This window comes from Talpa occidentalis, unplaced genomic scaffold, assembly GCF_014898055.3.
Source record: "Talpa occidentalis isolate TD23 unplaced genomic scaffold, MPIMG_talOcc4v2.1 talOcc4.987, whole genome shotgun sequence".
NCBI classification, from domain to species: Eukaryota; Metazoa; Chordata; class Mammalia; order Eulipotyphla; family Talpidae; genus Talpa; species Talpa occidentalis.
The window spans coordinates 2641-23438 of NW_023605402.1; the positions used below are offsets into that span (position 1 = coordinate 2641).

The following is a 20798-nucleotide window of genomic DNA, read 5'->3' on the forward strand; positions in this document are numbered from 1 at the left end:
TTCTTAAATATTTAAATGTAAATCATGTAAAATTTCTTGGGCTGAATCTTAAATATATTTACTTTTCTTCCTGTTTAAATAAATGAGTATTGTCTGTGTGTGTGTGTATAATATTTCATTATTCCATTTAATGTCCATGTTTTTGATATCTCATTGTAAATTTATTACTATAAAGATTTAACTAGCTTTATTCTCCCTTCTAGTTATATTGTAGGTTTTCTCTTTATTTTCATCAAAATCCCATAACTTTCCTTATTATAAAAATGTTTTCATATAGTTTTGATTTTACGTAAGTTTTAATAGTAAAGGAACAACAAAAGCAAATTCTCTCTTGTTATGTGGGAATAAAGTAAAAAAAAATAGTTACTAGAACAGAGGTAGAGGTATCTGATAATACTATTCAAACTTTTAGCAGCCTCAGGTGTTATGTGAGATATAATGGAGTGTTTGGAAGTTCCAATTTTTTTTTTTGGAAATGATAAGAATTCAGTCAAATGATGTGTTACTTTCTAAGGGGTTTACTTTCCACATCTGGATAATAAGGTTGATGTGTTTCACCATTTTAACATCCTTTTTATTATTAAAATTCCATGATATTTTCACTTTTATATATATCAGGATTTGAGAGCAAGGTATCGGTATTCAAATGGGATGAGGAAGATGTGGTTATGCCGTATGCCACTTGATTGATGGTGAAATTGATTTGGGGATTTTCCTAAATCATCGCATGATAATATTCCCTAACATTCCTGAATTCTTATGTCAGCAATTCCTGTCAGTCCCGTACAACACCAGAAGAAGAGAAATGTTCTGTCCTCTGAACAACCATATGCAAAATACTACTTCATGTAATGGTTCTTATGATTTTTGCAACAAATTATAGTTTGACAATCTAGGTAGCCAAACTTGAAGCTGTATATATGACTGAAGATACAGTATTTTCTGACCAAATATGCTTTGGTAAGGAGTATTTAAATAGTGAAAGCTAAGCTATCATTTTTGCAAGTAACTCATATCCCATGAAGCTGGAATTACAAATGGTAATATCAACAATCCAATCTGCTTCATCTAAATGAATAAACTGAGGCACAGCAATTTCAATATTTGTCCATGCCAGAGAATGAAGTAGGGTCTGCCTCAGAATTAGAATGCCTGCCATCAGTCAGTGAATCTGAAGTTATTTTCTCTTACAACACTGCAGCAAAAATAAATCCTGCTGGGGCAAAAAAATCCAAGACAGAAAATAATAGTCAGCTGCAGACTCTTTGGTGCAATATACAAAATATTCAAGAGCGTGTTTCCAATCCCTTCAATCTCTCTTTTAATGATTGTGGCTAATCCCTGCCAGCTACATTAGTTCTTCAATTGTGACAATCAATAGAATAGATTAGCTGTGGAAACCCTCCATCCATATTATCCCTGCTTTCCTTTCCAGATGGAATTTTCATTCACTAGAGCATAAACAGACATGTGAGTGCCCCCCAACCCCCACCCTCCTGCACAAATATAAATCCATTAGCCTTCAGGTTGCTGCTACAGAACTTTATATATATACTAAACAGCATACCTGTAGATTTAATAAAACAGCACCAGTTCTCATGGCCTCACTGATTTCAAGGCTATACATCAGCTGTGGGAAGCGGGGAGGGCTTTGATTGTTTGGGGGAAGCACTTCGATGTACACAGTACAGATGGAGTACCTGCAGAGAAGGAGAGAGAACAAGATGGGTAAAAATCTACATCACATTTAATGACAGACTGCATCCCACATTTGGTTGTTGGGTTTACAGGAGAGGAAATTTCATATTTTTATGAAGTGATTCAGAATAAAAGAACAGAAAAATGAAAGCACCCGCCAAAATGTAATGTCTTTATGAAATTATCTTAATAAAAAAAGAGAGGAAATGCCTCAGGTACCAATTTCTCTTACTTAGATGAATGGTGTGAATTTAAAATGGAATAGCTATACAAATAAAGCTAGTAAATTAACATGGCTTGACTTCTGACTTTACTTTTTAATGCCTCTCTGATAGCAAAAAGCACTCTGTAAAATATCTAGTAATTTGAGCTGTCCTTGGGGCTCTCTTCCTATTAAAACCAGCAGAGGGAGTATTGATTAAAATAACACAGAAAACAAAATATAGACTGTTTTATTAATTCTGTTGCTCAAATCAATTACAATGCAAATGTAAGCCAGGAGTCAGGATTATAAAATAATCATTGTGCAAAATAGTTAGAAAAAATTAAATATGTTTTTCAATCTTCTTTAAAGCATATAATACGAAAAACTTGAAATTTGATTTAAAGACTAACTAAATCATAATTCTTGTTTAAAAAATGTTATAATTTCTATTTGGGGACCAGAATTTTCTTAAGGTAGCCCAAAGTTCCTTTCATTTAAAAGGCATAGTCATCATAATATTCTGAGCTTATATTATTTTTTTTTGCATAACTTTAAGGAAAATACAGATCATGGGCACTGAAAATTATTTTTAAGCTTATAACACCATGATAATCAAATTATTGCTGAATATATCATTAGTCTAAATACATAGAAAATATTAAACATCTCTAATAATATCCATTGACTTTAAATAATTTCATATTTACATTTATTACAATACTGCTCCAAAGTAATCCATTTAAAACTAATCTCTTAGACTTCTCTAATGAATTAAAATATTTGTATTCATTCTTGCCTGATTTTATTACTTCATTATTAAAATTAGCCAGTAAAATTCATCAAATTTTAATGAGTTTTGGAGCTTTATTTTTACAACTGAGGTTTTTAAGGGCACAATGTTTATAGTAGATCAAAAAAATGATGATGAGGGTGATGACATCTTGCTTACAAACTTAGTGATATCTTCACAGCTAGATGCAAATGAAAGCATGATAGTGATAAAAAAGGAAGTTTTAAAATGTAATGTATGTTCCAAAGATTCCTACTTTTCATATTGTGGGAATAAAGGCACTGTCATTTTGAGGTGTACCCGTTATGCTCCCAGGTGGTGATCAGTCTCCAGCTGCAGCCAGGAGATGTACATACTCCCTGATATTACCCTTCATGATCCTAGCTTCTTTTAATGTCTTTTTTTTATCAAGTCATTTAAGTATTTTATCGATCTGTTCCTTTATCCTGCCAGCACATTCACTATGTATAATGTATATGTATAATGAGTTCTATAATATTTCACTATGTATAATGAGTTCTATAATATTTACTCCCTAATATATTGGTAATAATCCTAGTTGGGTGATATTGAGCAAAGGATTTGTAACCGCATATCCCTGGGTTAGAATTTTTATTCTATCATGTGTGATATTGCATAAATTGCATTTTTTCAGTTTCACTGTTTTTATCTGAATATTGAGAATTACTAAGGTTATTCTCTATAATCATCTAAGGTTAGCATAAGGATTATCTAAGATTAGATATGCATGTGTGAAAAAATATATATACACATACATATACATAAGCATGTTAAAATGCATTTATCAGTTATTATTCATAATTGCACAAAATAAAGCTTCTTATTCCATTATATGGCATGAGATAAATAAGCTTGCTCTTTTATCCTTATCCCTTATAAAATTTTAGAGAATTTCATCCTCTTATATTTTAGGCAAAATATCTAAAGGTATGTACTTTCTTTTCTCTCCCCAGAAAAGGGTGTGCAGGTATCAGGGTTTGGACATTAGATACAACTCTTTTGTTGTGGGATGTAAGAATCTATGTTTGTTTGTTTTTTTTTTTTTCCCACAGATATGCAGTTTTACTTATACATACTTGATTTTGAAAACACTGCCTCAGAAGTTCATGTAAGTATAACATGTAGACTCACCAGCATTTTTAAAATTATCTTCATTCAAGTAACATTGGTTTATGATAGGTATTACATAGATTTCAGGTTTAAAGTCACATACACCAATGTGTTCATATACTATATGCCTTTTATGTTAGTAGCCCAGGGGACTACTCTAGTAAATTGATTTAGACATCTTCACAATAACCATAGTGGGAAGAATTTCCTCACTAACTTTTTTTTTTTTTTTTTGACCTACCAAACCTAAACCCAAAATGAATTCTTCATTTAAAAATGTAAGGTCCGTCCTGCCTTTGATTATCTTTAAATCTTCAGTGAACTGGTCTGGAATACACTTTTTTTTTTTATCCATAATTCCATCTGTAATTATTCATAAAAATAGACTTTTTTTTTTTTGGGTCAAATTGTTTCCAGTTTTTTTTTTTAATATTAAATTTTATTTTTATATTCCCCCATACAATTGCAAATGCCCCATTCTGACCCCAATCCTTCCCCTCCCACCCCCCACCCCCAAAAAGTGTCTCTGGTTCATAGTTTTTTGTTGATTTTGATTTTCACTTTCTTATATTCATTTTCCTGGTCCCTTATTTAAGTTTTCTAGATTCCTGCTATGAGTGAGACCATCCGGTATTTTTCTTTTTCTTTTTGGCTTATTTCGCTGAGCATGATCCCTTCCAGCGCCATCCATGTTGCTGCAAATTGCATGTGTTTATCTTTTTTGAATGCTGAGTAATATTCCATGGTATATATGTACCACATCTTCTTGATCCAGTCATCTATTTTTGGGCATTTGGGTTATGATCCAGCAATTCCACTCCTAGGTATTTACCCAAAGGGCACAGAAACATCAATTCCAAAGAGCACCTGCACCCCTATGTTTATAGCAGCACTGTTTACAATAGCTAAGCTTTGGAAACAACCCAAAAATAGACTTTTAATACATTGCAGTGTTCTGAGGCAGGTTGAGATATATATAAAATGTTATATTTGAAGATTAAACTTTTATTTATTTATTTTTTTCTTTTATCTTTTTTTACATTTTATTTTATTTTATTTTTTATTTTTTTTAATTTTATTTTTATATTCCCCATACAATTGCAACGCCCCATTCTGACCCCAGTCCTTCCCCTCCCGCCCCCCACCCCCCAAAAAGTGTCTCTGGTTCATAGTTTTTTGTTGATTTTGATTTTCATTTTTTATATTCATTTTCCTGGTCCCTTATTTAAGTTTTCTAGATTCCTTTAATAATTTTTACTAGAATATAAATTTATTTTTACTGTTGAAAGTATAGTTTACATTAAATTTAAATTCTGTGTATATCTTTATCCTTTTCCCTTTGAATGAGTTTTCATTTTAGAGGTTATAACTGCTGGCACTCACAATACCTTCAATAAAGACCTTCAAATTGGATAAGACTTAAGTATATTCTTTCAAGAAAACTTTAAAATGCAAAACTAAAGGCTCAAGGCAAAAGCAATGAACAATTGGTCCTTTGTGACCTATGACAATCTTCTTCACCTGTGCTACTCCTTTGCTTCCTATGCTTCTTTCCACAATACAAATACAATAATTGTGAAGTATGACCTCTTCCACAGTGAACTTGGACCAGAGTTATCTAAAGAATTTCATATGCCAAGGTCTTGCCTTTTATCTTCAACATCCTGGTACTTCTTTACAATGTGTTTAAACAAGCACCAGTCTTCCTGAGGGTTATAGTCTTTTAAAATGCTATTTTTGTTTTATCCTTCACATTAGTGTGAGGACAGAACTGACTTTCCTAAAACTGAATACCAATAATATTAACTATAAATTTACATCATTAATTCTGTAATAAATAGTAATTCAACAGCATCCATTAAGCACATAATAAAACAGGATGTTGACTAAATAATTTATATGAATAAATTGCATTTCCATGGCATAGCTAGTCTTAAATACATAAAATTGAGCATCTATACAACACAGATTTTAATTTTATAATATAGTCCAATGAAATAGATAAATCTCCAGGCCTAAAGCTAAAATCCATTGTTTTTCTCATTGGTAACAAGTTCATAATAGGATAAGAGATGTAATATATTTTCTCAGATAATCTTACCATTTTAAAAGACTATAAACCATCTAAATTCATTTTACAAAATACTAGAAAATCAGAAAGATTGAGTGACTGAATCAAGGTTGCAAAGTTAATTAGCAAAAAGCAGACAAATTAAAGGCCAAATCAATTCAATCTGCCTGCCATTTCTCCCCAAATTCCACAAAAAAGGGAAATAAAAAGAAAATCCTTCATTTATAATGAAGGATCAAATCTTACAGGAAATAATTTCAACACTTGTATACAGGTTATTATATCACACTTAATTTTAAATACACCATTAGTAAAACCTCTCCCATGACCCTTTTTTGTTAAAAATAAGACAAAATAAGGTATGAATAAAGATTATAAATATCAACTTAAATGACTGTTTGGAAATAGTGTAATACAAAATTAATAAAATGTCAAATTCTTTTAATAAGCCAATAGAACTCAGTAGTAAAGAGACATGTTGTTTGTGTTAAGAGTATTGTACTGACTAGATTGTAATTTTCTATCAAAAGTATCAATATATACTATAAAGTATCTATTTGTAGCTATATTTCTAAACTTGTTTCAAAGATGAAGGTGATTGGCATTTATATTGCTTTCACAAGTAGACTAGAAACAGAAAAAAAAACTTATTTTATCTTTTATCTCCCACTACCATTGTTAGAAAAGCTGCATTTATAGTTTAGTGTTTACATGATTTACTTTATTATTTTGAAATTATTTATAGGCATCCACAGAAGCAAAGCCTTCAGATTTCAAACAAACAAAGGGAATGTCAAAAATTCCTTAGGGGAAGTTTAGGGACAGAGATTTTAGAAGCAAGACAATGTACTTATGTGTAAAAACCATAAGGGCACTACATAGAGGGGAAAGCACTTGCAAAAATTCAGAGCGATAAAGAGAAAATGATAAGTTTTTACAACTAAAGGGAAAGGTATAAGTAAGACAAATGATAGGACTCACAAAGGCCAGATCACTCAGGGATATATGTGCTATGCTTACTGGTTTAAATTTTATCTTGATGAAGATTGGTTGATAGATTTAAATAGGTTAATGATATGACCAGACGCCTATAATAAATAGTTCATCCAACACATCATGTTTTGTTTGTCTCTGTGTCTTTCGTATTGTTTTTCCCTCTAATTGAATGTCATTGTATTATTCCTTTCCAAGTTAACCTACGTCCAACTGTTTACTACTTCATGTCAAGATTTACCTTTACTGTCATAAGAATGTAATGAAGACAAGGATCTCATCTTGTCTTATAATACCAGTGCATTCCCAAGAGGCTATAAATTGTGGGGACTCAATACATTTTTGTTAAAATGAATAACCCTGACATTTTTTAATTTATGTTAAATATTTCATCTGTATCACTTCACTTGCATGAGAGTGGTCTATATGAAAAAACAAAAAAAAAAAGAGAAACAACAAATGTTGGTGAGAATATAGAGAAAAAAGAAGCCCTCATACATTTTTGGTAGAAAGGTAGACTGATCTTGCCCCGATGAAAAACAAAATGGAGTTAGAATAGATATACTATATGATCTAGCAATACCATTCCTTGATTTTTATCCAAAGAATACAAAAACACTAATCCAAAAGGACATATTCACTTCTATATTTATTGCAACACTGTTTGTAATAACTGAGTTATGAAAACAACCTAAGTGCTCAACAAGAGGTATGTGGATTAAGATGATATGGTACATATACATGATTAAATATTACTCATTTATTTAAAAAAAATCATGACTTTTACCATTTGTGACAAGAAGGATTTAACTGGAGGGGATAATGCTAAGTGAAATTCATCAAGGGAGACAAATACCAGATGATTTCACTTGTAAGTGCCATACAGAAAAAAAAAAAAAAAGAGCTTAATAAAAATCCTAGAAATATGACTGCACAATTGAGACTACTAGAGGATGAGGATGAGCGTGGGAATGAGAAAAAGGGGGGAGAGGGAGCCAAATGGCAAATGGCAAGGGAAGTGGGTACGTTCTAGGTGAGTGTGGTGTAGTGATATACGTCTGACGAGATATGATCCTATTCCCCTGAATCATATAAAGTGTTGCAAACCAATGCTATATTAAAAAATCATAAAAAATGTATTATCTGAAGTTATTCAAATAACATATATTACAATGGAAAATAATTTTATTTGAGAATATGTTACTTAATCATTTGTTAATTAGATTACCTTGCATTCCATGAAATAAAGTGATCATGCCATGAATCAATCATTTTATCATAATCTTATTCCAAACTATTTGCAGGGAGGGGCTATCTTCATCTCCATGTTTTCTTAAATAACCAATAGCAGTATTTTATTTATATTATGATGAAATTATCTATTGAATTCAATTAAATAAGTACAAAGAACCTATATAAACAAACAATATTTAAACATCTTATTAGCTTTTGAATCTTGGTTTTCCATTTTGTTATGCTTATCAATGACTAAAACAAATACAAAAATAAAAGTATTATAAACTATTTTTCCTTTTACACTCAACATTTTTAGCTAGTTGACTCAAGAAAAATAGCATTTATAGTTAATTCATATCATTTTTATTTTGAGAGCCAATGTTACTTAAATTGATGAATTAAGGTTTCCAAACTGAAAAGAATAAAATAGAAATTGCAATTATTAACCAATTAGGCTTATATGACACAATGCTAATGGGGTCAATTAATAAAATATATCAAATCTATACTTTTATGCTCATTATTTTTCAAATAGCTTCTTTCTTCCAAAGCAGATACTGAAAACAGACTCACAATTCCTTAGTTCATTCATCAATTCAATTTGAAGGTTTAATTTTTCTCCCAGAGAAAAGCAAATGCCATTATCTTATGGGGAACGTGGCATTGTCCAAGCAGATAGCAGATAGTATGGAAAGATGTATATAGATTTTACTCTTTGCAGATTTTTTTTTAGATTTATTTTTATTTATTTATACAAGCACTGGGTACAGTTAGAAATGTGGGAGGGTGAGAGAATTCACCAGAGCCAGAGCAGGGCACAGAACAGTCAGAGTGACAAAGAAATACACTGCTGAGAGGAGCAGCGGGCACGGCAGGAGAGGTCTGTCGTGCCATGTGGGACCCTCACCGTGGCCAGGGATCAAACCAGCGCTGCAGAGCCTGCGGGCAGCTTCGCAGCCCAGTGCTCAACTGCTGCACCACCAGGGGAGGCCCTCTTTACAGATCTTGATGCTTGACCAAATATTATAAGGTGAGCGTTTATGCCCAAATCGTACACATAAAATAAAATAATGAGACTAAGTCCACTAAATACCTAGTGTCCTGAAAAGACCTATAAATATGGCCCTTCCCTTCTAGAGTTTTATATATTTTATTCAAGTTAGAACCTACTATTGTACCTATTAGTTAGGCATGTGTTGCCTAGACATACAGTAAAATGACTTTAAAATAGAAACTGAATAAAAAGTCAATTATAAAATCCCATTAATAACAAAATGGTTACAAACACATCAGCTATAACATGTGATTATAACAAAATGCATATTTAGTCTTATAATTAGCATTATTAGTATTGTTGTTTAATAATTGTAGTATTTCTTCAGTAGGATAGTAACTATAGAAGGATGTGAATATGGAACAGAGTGGAGGAGGTCTAAGAATGCAGTAGTTTGTATTTAGATTATGGTTCTAACACTTGTTTGTAACAAGGGGGAATTTAACAAAATCAATTATCCTTTTTCCTCATCCAATTTTAGGTCTGCAAAAGTGTAAGCTTCCAAAAGAAAAATGTAAAGCACCTTGCATAGTGTCAGATCTAAGATCAATAAACACCAATCATATCTAACCTTTTTTCAGAGACCAGCATGAGTGAATCTACTGTTGCAAATTATTTAAATTCTAATTCAAATAATTTTGGATTCTGTAACTACTCAATATTTGAAAAGTATTATATATATTTTCTTCCAAAGAAAAGGCACCTGTTTTCTCACCTTAAGATATATAATCTTGGGCCTCCCCGGTGGCGCAGTGGTTGAGCGCTGGGTTGCGAAGCTGCCTGCAGCCTCTGCAGTGCTGGTTCGCTCCCCGGCTGCTCCCTGGCCACCTGAGGAGGGTCCCACATGGCACGCAGACCTCTCCTGCCACCCGCTGCTCCCCTCAGCAGTGTACTTCGGTCCTCCTGCTCTGCTCCCCACTCTGGTGAATTCTCTCACCCTCCTGTGCTTCTGACTGTATCCAGTGCTTGTATAAATAAATAAATGAATCTTTAAAAAAAAAAAAGATATATATCTATTTCTTTTTTAGATAAACTATTGACACACTCAACTAAATGTGCCCTAAACTGAACTTTTATCTCATTTCTCTGCCTGAAGTTTTCTATATTTCACCCAGAGTTCTTCTAGAAACTAAAATTATTTCACATGACTTATTATTTTAAAATTATTTCAAAATCCTTTAACAGGATATTTCAAGTTTCTTTTTGTAGATATTTTGCCTTTCCTTGAATTAAAGATAATACACCATATAACACTGACTGAGTTGTAATTATACACAAACCCAAGCTAGTTCAAGGCCTCTCAGACTGTATAAAAATGTGATATTTTTATTTTAACTGGCCAGCAGCTATTAATTCTTCTAGACTCATCATGGTGAGGAGGACTTTCAATTACTCTCTAATTATGACAAGGGCCCTTACCAATGCCTAGAAAGCCAAGATTTTACCTCAGTATCAAAATTATCATTTAAATGGAATTTAATTATTTATATACCACTTTCTACACTTTTAAGTAATTTGGGGGAGGTCTGCAAATAACAGTACTGTTTATATTTTTATTTTTAGAACACAGTGACAGTTATGTAATAAATGATTTTATTGGCTAAATAAAACATCTTGTTGTCATAGATACTTTTTTTTTTTTTTTTTTTTGTGGGACCCTTCCCAGGGGCCGGGAACGAACCTGTGCTGCAGAGGCTGCGGGCAGCCTCGCATCCCAGCGCTCAACCACTGCGATGCCAGGGGAGGACCCACAGACACTTTTTTAATCAAAAACAAAGTCAGTCAATTGGTGTATAGTGTGAGAGAAAATAATATTATTTCATATCTGACTCAGTTTGGGGAAATCTTTAAATATATTTGAGTTTGTGTCACAATGTCCCATATCCCAAATTCACTTATTTTTTTTAGAAAACAGAAAAGCTATTAAGAACCTTAGAAAATAAAAGAGAAAGACATTTTTTAAGAACTTTGGTAAATCTAACAATTGAGTTCTGGTTTCTGGAGACATGAGACAAATAAAGCACGATGCACCTGTGAACTAAAACTCTAATAGGGAAGAAGCAAGGTTGACAATAAACCCCATACTATAAATGGAAATAGATAAATAGATAAGAGCACTTATCTTAAATTATAGTGGGTAAAAAAATTCCAACAAAGATATATGAAAATATTTAGAATTATTGTGGTTATAAATATGTTATCAGACAAGACTTCACTGAGAAAATTAACAATAAGTAATGAAGTAAAGAAAATTAGACCATGAAAAAATCCAAGGGAGGAATCACTCAGAGAAAATAAAAAGTTAAGCTCAAAGTTTGGGGAATAGCTGTGAGTCTTAGGGACAGAGAAAAAACAGTTGTGATGAGTGGAGTGCACTGAAAGAAACAGAATCAAGCTGCACATGAAGTTAATATGAAGAGGTAACAGAAGACTATCTTGAGGTTGATATCAGCTAGCAAACTGTGCTGGGTCCCACTGACATTTTAATGATTTTGCTTTTTATTATACATAGATGTGAAAATACATAGGAGATTTTTTTTTATATTATCAGAATCAATCAAGTTACTGTCAGGGTGGAAAATGAAAAAGGGTATGGTCAGAAGTCTAATTAGAAGTTTTTCAACAGTCTGGACCATGGTAAACAGTGGTTTGATTATTCGTAGATGTTAATATTGAAAGTGGTGGGGATCATTAGTTTCTGACAATATTTTTAGTATAGATCTTATAGAAGAGCTGCTTTGAGGAAGAAAGCATTTAAAATGGGTCCAGAGTACCTATAAGATGGAGGATGCCTTAAATCACAATGGATATTGAGGTCACCAGGAATTTTTACAAAATTACTTTTGAAGTGTAAGTCTGCTAGCATGACCTGCAGATTTGTTGGTGACTGTGGAAGGTTAGGTTAGAGAGAAGGGAAAATCTGGTCAGATGACAGTAAGAAGGAGACTCACTGTTCTTCACTTTTAAGATACACTATAACCGGAAGAGAAGGGAGAATGTAATGGATAAATCAGGCAAAAGGGGTCAACTGTGTGGTGAGGGATAGAATTCAACTTTTAGTGGTAAGGTTAATGGAGTATATACAGATATTGATTTACAATGATGCACACCTGGAACATTATAATGCAATGCTAGTTCAATAATTAGATATTAAATAATCAAAAGAAAGCATAATAATAAGAAGGGAGAATAACCTAGAATTATCAATAAGGAACTAGAGAGGCATCTACCTAATCTCCATGATTACTAAGAGTGGTATGGAGAGAAAAATCCCCATGTTAGTGAGCTTAGGGAAAATGATGGCCTTTTTATTCTGGGAGAGATTTAAAAGCAGGGAATGATCCACTCTATAGTTTTACATAAGGAAAAAGTATCTATTTACAGTAACAAAAGAAAAAGAAACAGACCTAGAGTGAAATGTGTAGGACTTGTATAAAGAAAATGTTTTTGGAAAAATATTCCTTGCTCACGTATTGGAAAATTTAACATTGCCAAAAGGCCATTTTCCACAAAACAATATAAAGATTCAACACAATTCCAATAAAAATATCGATGGCATTTTTCAAAAAACAGTCTGGTACTGAAATAAAAAGAGCCACACAAACCAATGATGAATAGAATTCAGAGTCCAGAATAAACCCATGAATGTATGGTCAGATAATCTATGAATAAGGAGCAAAAACATACACTGGAACAAGGATAGCCTGTCCAATAAATGGTTTTGGGAAAACTGGACAGCTACATGCAAAAAATAAGACTAGACCTTGATCTCACACCATACAACCAAAGTCAGCTCAAAACGGATCTGGGAGTTGTAGGTAAACTCAAAACCATAAAATACAGGAAGAAACAAAGGAAAAGCATTTGATGACATAAGCTTTAGCAATACCTCTAGGGATTCATTAACAACAGCAAGGAAAACAAAAGAGAATATAAATATTTGGGGCTACATCAAACTAAACAGTTTCTATACAGCAAAATAAACCACAATGAAAGCAAAAAGACATACTACAGCATGGAAAAATATATGTGCATACCATATATCTGATAAAGGGCAAATCAAAGATCTACAATGAAGACATAAAACTCTATGAAAACAAATAATGCAATCAAAATATGGATTCTTTTACTAAACAGACACCTCTCCAAAGAAGACATTAAAATGGTCTGCAGGCACATAAAAAATGATCACAATCACTTATTTTAAAGATATGCAAATGAAGAACACAATGAGATATCATGTCACACCTGTGGATAGGGCCCATATTAAAAAACAAACAGAAAAAACAAGTGCTACAGAGGATGTGGAAAATGGGACCCCTCCAAACACTGCTGGTGGGAATGCAAACTGGTGCAGCCCTTATGCAAAGCAGTATGGAAGTGTCTCAAAACATTAAATATGGGTTTGTCAATTGACCCAGGAATTCTACTCCTAGGAATCTGTGCAAAAAATTCAAAATCACTAATTCAAAAGGAAACCTGCACTCTCATGTTTATTGTAGTCCTATTTACTGTAGCTAAATTATGGGAATAACCTAAGCTCCCCAGAACATTTCAGTAGATCAAGAAGATGTGGTATATTGATACACAGCAGAACACTTATCCAGTGATCAAAAAATTTTCATGTAATTTATGGTAACATGGTTGGAGCTTGAAAGGATAATCCTCAGTGAAATAAGTTAGAAGAAGAAAGTAGTGGATGGTCTCACAAATATATGGAACATAAAGTGACTAAATTAATAGTCTGATAAAGACACACTGGAAAACGAGCCCTAGATTGCAGACTACAGAACTGAAGCACCAATGTGCAGAGAGAGCAGAGGAGAAGAAAAAGAGGAAAGGAAGCATAATGGTCAATGGACAAGTTGGTGGTGGGTGTACTATGGTGGTAATACCCAATGGGGGTAGCCCGATATTATCTCAGTTCAGAATAAATGTATGTTAAAAAAAGAAGATATCCCTTGAGGAAAAAAACACTAAGGTGCATAAAGGAAGTTGGAGGAGTAAAGGATAGATATTCTTTAACAGATTTAATATCAAAACAATATAATTTAGCCCTAAGTAATTAACTTAGCAATTGGTTAATAAAAAAGATAGCTAGAAGAACCCCATTAAACTGGTTTATGGAAAGTCAAATAAAAATAATAGAAAAAATAACCATTAAACTTTTTAGGGAAAAAATAGTATGGTAAATTAGCACCACTATATTATAAAGCATAGTTTTAATACTTAACACTTATAATGGTGTAATAGCTCACAAAAAGAGAGATGAACTAATTTAATACAACAGAAATTATAGAATTAAATTCAAATGCATAATGTAATATATGAAACATCTCAAACTATTAAGAAAAATGAAATATCTTGTATATGGGAGGATTGGCACAGTTCCTTGAAAAAATATTACATCAATATCTCCTAGTATGCATGAGGATAAATCTCAAATGTAATGAAGATTTAGATATATCAACATGTATCCTCAAAATCACAAATAGAAAACAGGATAATTTTAACCTGGGATTAATGTATCAATAGAAAAATGGACAAAGGCAGTAAACACAGCATATACAGAAAATGTAAATACAACTGGCTCTTAAACATAGAAAATATTCTTAAACTCACTAATAAGTAAATGCATAAAAATAGATGCTATTTATTTTACTTGTCAGATTGTCAAAAATCCAAATGTTTGACATGACGTAAGATGTTCAGAATTGCTCATTCTTAGACTTGGTGTTCAGATATAAATTAAAGCTCCATAGAACACAATTTGACAGTTACTTCTAAAATTTATAATTGCATACGCCATTTTTTCTTACTTCTGGGAATTTACTTTTTTATGAAATTGTATATATTAAAAATGATTTTATTTTTCATTTTCAATGTTATGCATTCCTTCACTGACAGTGAAAGAGAAACTAAAATTTTAAAATCCACCAATTGTGTGATTATTATTTTTTTTGAGATTTATTTTATGTATACAAGAGCTGGGGTACAGGCCAGATGCACAGGAGGGTGAGAGGACTCACCACAGACAGAGCGGGGAACAGAACAGGCAGACTGATGAAATACACTGCTGAAGGGAGCAGCGGGCGCGACAGAAGAGGTCTGCTCGCCATGTGGGTTGCTCGGAGGCCGGCGGGGATCGAAGCGGCACTGTAGAGGCTGCACACAGCTTTACAGTGCTGCACTCAACAGCCTCCACCACCAGGGAGGCCCCACGAATTGTGTGATTCCTAAATAGTATTATATATATATGAAGAAATAATATATGGCTGTGAAAAAAGTTTACATGTGAAAACAACTCCAAAATATCTTGGGGATGGGGAAAAAAAAGAAAAATACAGCAATGTAATGATTTCCATTTGCATTTTCTTTATATGCATCTTAAAAATCTGGAAACAAGCAAGAAATTAATAAAAATGAATATTTCAGGCTGAGTATTAGATAGATACAATTGTAACAGAAGTCATTTTACTTTCTATTCTTTTTTACTGTCTGTCACTTACCAGTATTGTACAGAGAATAGAGTTGACCCTCACTAGTCTGAAATTCCACATCCAAGTATTTAACCAATAATGGATAGATAACAGTTTCTGTATAATTAGGACTGTGATGGCAACACACTAAACATGTGCAGCCTGTTTTCTTGTTATTATTTCCTAAACAATATAACAATGTTTTACATGGAATTTACATTATTTTGATACATAATTTAAACTCTACAGAAAGATGTGCATAGGTTATATGCAGAGACTGTCATTTTATATAAGGGACTTGAACATCTGTGGATTTTGGTATCCTCAGACATTCTAAAGCCATTCTCTCTGAGAGAAGACTAAGTCTATGGGTGGATGGATGGATGGATGGATGGTTGGATAGATGGATGGGTGAACAGATACAGAGATACAGACAGATGATGGATGATAGATTTCAAAGATAAATAATATATTCTATAGAATAAACATTTTCAAACAGTAAAATACTTATTAAATTGTTATATAATTAAAGGTATGTAATATTGTATATTTAAATAATTATTCAGATGTTGAGAGGTAGATTCAAAACCTGGAGATGATACATATTACTGCTACATCTGTGACCTGTCCACTTTTTAGTAATAAATTGGATATACACCTCCAATACTACCAACCTATGTAATTAAAACAAAGACATATATCCTTAAATTCCATGAAATCATATTAAATTATTTGGGGGTTTATTTTTTTCCTTAACTGCTGCTATCCCACAATTTAACAAAATCATAATACGCAATTCCTGAGACTAAGGTCTGATTCTCTGATCTAATTTAGAGCTTATAAGACAAAAGGATGCTTGCTGCACTTCTTAAATTTAATTATGGGGTGAAAGAGGAATGATGAAAAGACCGCATTGGTTCTAATATAAATTACCTTCTCTCTGCTGGAGGAGCATTATCAGCTGCTTGGACCGTAAGTGCGTAAGTCTGCCCAACTATCAATTCCACCCCGGCAGCGATGGTGATAAGCCCTGTTGTTTTATTGATGACGAAGTCTCCCTGAGCACCAACCAGGATTTCATATGTGATCTCCCCATTAGACCCTTCATCTGCGTCGACTGCAGTGAGCTGGAATTGAAAATTACAACATAAATCCTCTTGGGACACAACTTTTCACCACTGTGTTATCCTTCCCCCAACAACAACAACAAAAACTTGTTTTCAAAAACAACAAAGTAAAGAAAGTTCTCTTGGCACATTTACAGTTGTTTTCTTGATGGAAGACTACAAAAAGAACGACATTTATTAATTTCAAGAAGTAAAATTAAGGAAATAATGATTTAATATGTTAAATAAGGTTCCTTGAATTTCTGATAAATATGAAATATAAATTCTAGTGAAAAAACATATGTACATTTTACAAACTCACTGAAATCTATATGTTTAATTATATCAAAATGTAGTGAAGAAACCTAGGTGGCCTCAAATTGCACATGAGGGCAAAACTAAAAGTTTTTCACTGAATTAAGAAAACACACTTGATTATAATAAATATACCTGTAGAAAATTTTTCTTATTTACTGACATTTTCTTATGTACTTTTCAACTCTGTGTCTTCTATAAATCAGTAGTTCTTTATCATTCACAGAGATTTTGGGGAGTTACTGATGGACACTATCATGCACTTTTTAGACAAAATGTGACCATGCACATTTACCTTAACACTTGAGGTCAATTTCAGGAATTTCAAATAAATGAATGTCCTATTCAAGTTGCAAGTTTACTATTCTGATAAAATGTAAAGAAAGTAAAGTTCGCCATCATGCTTAAGGAGATAATTTATGCATATTTTATTTCAATTTTTATTACATACTTCTTGCAGAGTAGTAATGTGCACAGAAATAGCAGCACAGAATAATTTGGAGGAAAAATTTGAGAGACTGTCATTAATTCTGTTAAGTCTAAGAATGGGTATTTGGGGGTAGACAGATGTGGCTGACAGAAGGAAATGCATTTCATAAAAAGATTCTGGGACTTACATGAGAATGACATAGTCCTAAAGGCAAAGGAGAAGGAAACTATTTGCCAAAACAGTCAAACAGAATGATATATATTTATGGAGAATTATTCAAGCCAGACAAATCCATTCTCTTTTGTGTGTGGATAAAATTAGAAAATTAGGTGGGGGGAAGCACAGGCAGTATCAATTTTGATTATAGTAAATCACTTAACACAATGTCTCAGGAAATCTTAATTAAAATTTAGCTCAAATTGGATTCAATATTAACATTCTTCCTGGGACTTAAATTGGCTAAAGGAATTTAATGATAAATGGCAAGTCATCAAGTTAAGAAGTATTGAAGAGTGTGCTTCAGGGATGTAGGTATTATGATTGATCTTATTTAACATTTTCATAAATGATATTGGAAGGAAGGGGATAAGCTGGATGATATTTAAATGGAAGAGGGCACCCATCTGGGAGATGATGTAAATACCAAACAGCACTGCAAAACAAGGGTGATAAAAATACCCCTAAAACTGCAGAGCCAGTCAACCACAGATAAGCTAATGTGTTCAGGAAACACAACTACTGTGACAGAATAATTTAGAGGAAAAAAGTAAATTTGAGAGACAGTCATTAATTCTTCTCAGTCTAAGAATTGGTATTTGGGGTAGACAGATGTGGCTGACAGAAGGAAACTATTAAAAAATATTAGAAAGGAAATTTAATGAACCAGAAGTGAATTACATTTTTAGATTACTTAAATTATATTATGCTATTTTTTCAGCTTTAGTACTAAGTAATGCAATAGCAGGTTAAGAATCAACACACATGACTTCACTCACATAAACAAAAATGTTTTGAAGAAATTATTGGTAAACCAAGGTTAGAAAGGGGGAACTAAGACATTAACTCTGCATATTCACAAAATATCTCTGATTAATATATTTCAATCTATTAGAGGAAATCTGCATCCTAAGTTAGAAAGGAATGATGAAGGGGCTAATTTACAAAGAAAGCCAGTTTACATGTTATCAGCTGAAACTAAAGTGAAATTTATGGACTTTAATTGATTTATGTAGATGTTGTCATATCTAAATGGTAAGAAATACTGTTATTTTGTGAATAGAAAGGTCAGTCTTACCTCCCACAATTCTTACCTCTTGGTTTTGTAATATGTACATATTCCAGATATCTTTAGCCCCTCTTACTCCCACATATTAAAAAAAAAAAAAAAGATTTGTCCCTGATATCCTTTGTAGTCTGGCTGCAGCCAATTTGTATCTTCAATTTCTCTTTAATGCCTTTGAGACATATGATTTTGTATAAAAGGATAAATGTAAAGAATACTAAATAATAAAATAGTGAAAAATTCAAATTGGAATTTCAAAATGAATCAGGGATAGAAAAGTTATAGTTGATGAAAAGCATGAGCATAGTACTTTTTATGAATAAACTTTTTCAGCAAACGTTATATCTAAATTAATATGAAATAAATGCGTTGGCCATTTGACACTTTAACATTCTAGGCAGGCTGGGTCTTTTTTTCTAATATGACACCTAACAGATGAAGTGATTTAGGGGCTGTGACAAAGAGTCTGAGATTCACTATGTGGGGCAACTAAATAATGAAACAATTTACTTATATTTGATTTTAATATATGCAGAGTAGCCTTTACATTGCTAATGCACTTCACATCTGATTTAGATCTACACCATAACCTTCTGCTGTTATAGAAAGAGATTTTCTGCAGTATACAAATACAAATTTGGCACTTGTAACAATAAAAGAGCAGAATACCTGCAAATCCTGTGCAGAATACCTCATCATCTAAATATTTACTCAAATCTATTACTTTTTATGACTGAGATATTCTTGTAATAAGGGATTTTTTTATATTCTAACTTCCAATGAAATTCACCAACCAATTAGGAAGGGTGAGAAATGGTGAGAATTCCCTTAATTGGTATTAGCTTAGTAATCACCCTCTGCCCATTCCACTATCTCAGAAACTCAGAAAGTGTCTGAGGCTTGGTTTATTTTGATTTTTAGCTAAGGTAGAAAGACACTGTTATGTTTCAAAATTCACTTTTCTTTTCTGTTATGTCATGCTGATTCCTTTCATTTTGTGTTCTACATTTAATAAGGTATATTTTTTCTTTTTTTTTCTTTTATACTTGTGAGAGTATAAGAAGCATGGTTTTTGAAGACTTCTGTAATAAATTAAAAAAAAACAATTTGCTATATTTTAATTTTCAGGTGGTATTTATGCTGATTATTTGTACACTATTTGGGGAAACAGTGGGAATGATTATCCCTAGGAGAATAAAGACCAGTGAAAATGTCAACAGAGTTGACATTGAGTAAATTCATGCTACATTCAAAAAAGTGACGGGTGAAGATAATGATTGGCAGTTTTGGTCTGGGCAGGTACCAGTGGCAAGGCTATTGGCTTATCCAGGAGTCTGGGAGAAGGGGAGCAGAGGTTATGTGGAGACACACTGCCTGGACAGAGGGAAAAGCCTGTGGAAAAGCTGAGGTGCTCCAAACAGACTGGGTCTATAATTAATAGCAGAGAAAACATTCTAACCTAACCCCTCTTCTCATCCTATGGGACTGGTGATTATATTTTGCAACACACCGAAAGCATGTAGTCTCTCATTCCAAACATTGGAGAGGATGGATGTTGGGGGTGCCACAAATGTGAGCCAATCCAACCCTAACTCATCCATACAAATGTCTGGACCTCTCAAATTCTCTCCCCCTCCCACTGCTGACTCAGCAACTTTAAGGCAAATGTGAGTACATGCAGAACCAAGGTAGAGGACAAAATAAATAAAATCAAGAAAACCACAACACCAACTGCTGGGAAAATAAAATAGTTTAAACTGCTAAGTTATCACTGAATATATTTATTTAAAATATTAAAATAGGCTGATCTCAAGTAGCAAAGAGGGGAGACAAAAATCTAACACTTGGAAATATGAGAACACAATAGATTGTGACATTACATGGTGAGTACAACTCTTCAAAATCCAAACATAAAAAGATGGAAGATAACTAACAGATATTTCAGAACTCCTATAATAAAGAAACTATAGAGGAAATATCAGAAAGACAAGTTAAAACATTATAAAAA

General features: G+C 32.7%; 1 protein-coding gene across 1 annotated transcript; it reads right to left on the minus strand.

The window, feature by feature from the left end:
- Positions 1-1567: 1567 nt before the first annotated feature.
- Positions 1568-16784, minus strand: LOC119237515 (protocadherin-15-like; the record flags this gene model as incomplete). The annotated part of the gene is made up of 2 exons (XM_037501529.1): positions 1568-1700; positions 16591-16784. Coding segments are annotated over 2 exons (327 nt in total), but the record flags the coding sequence as incomplete, so codon positions are not given.
- Between the last annotated feature and the right edge of the window lie 4014 nt (positions 16785-20798).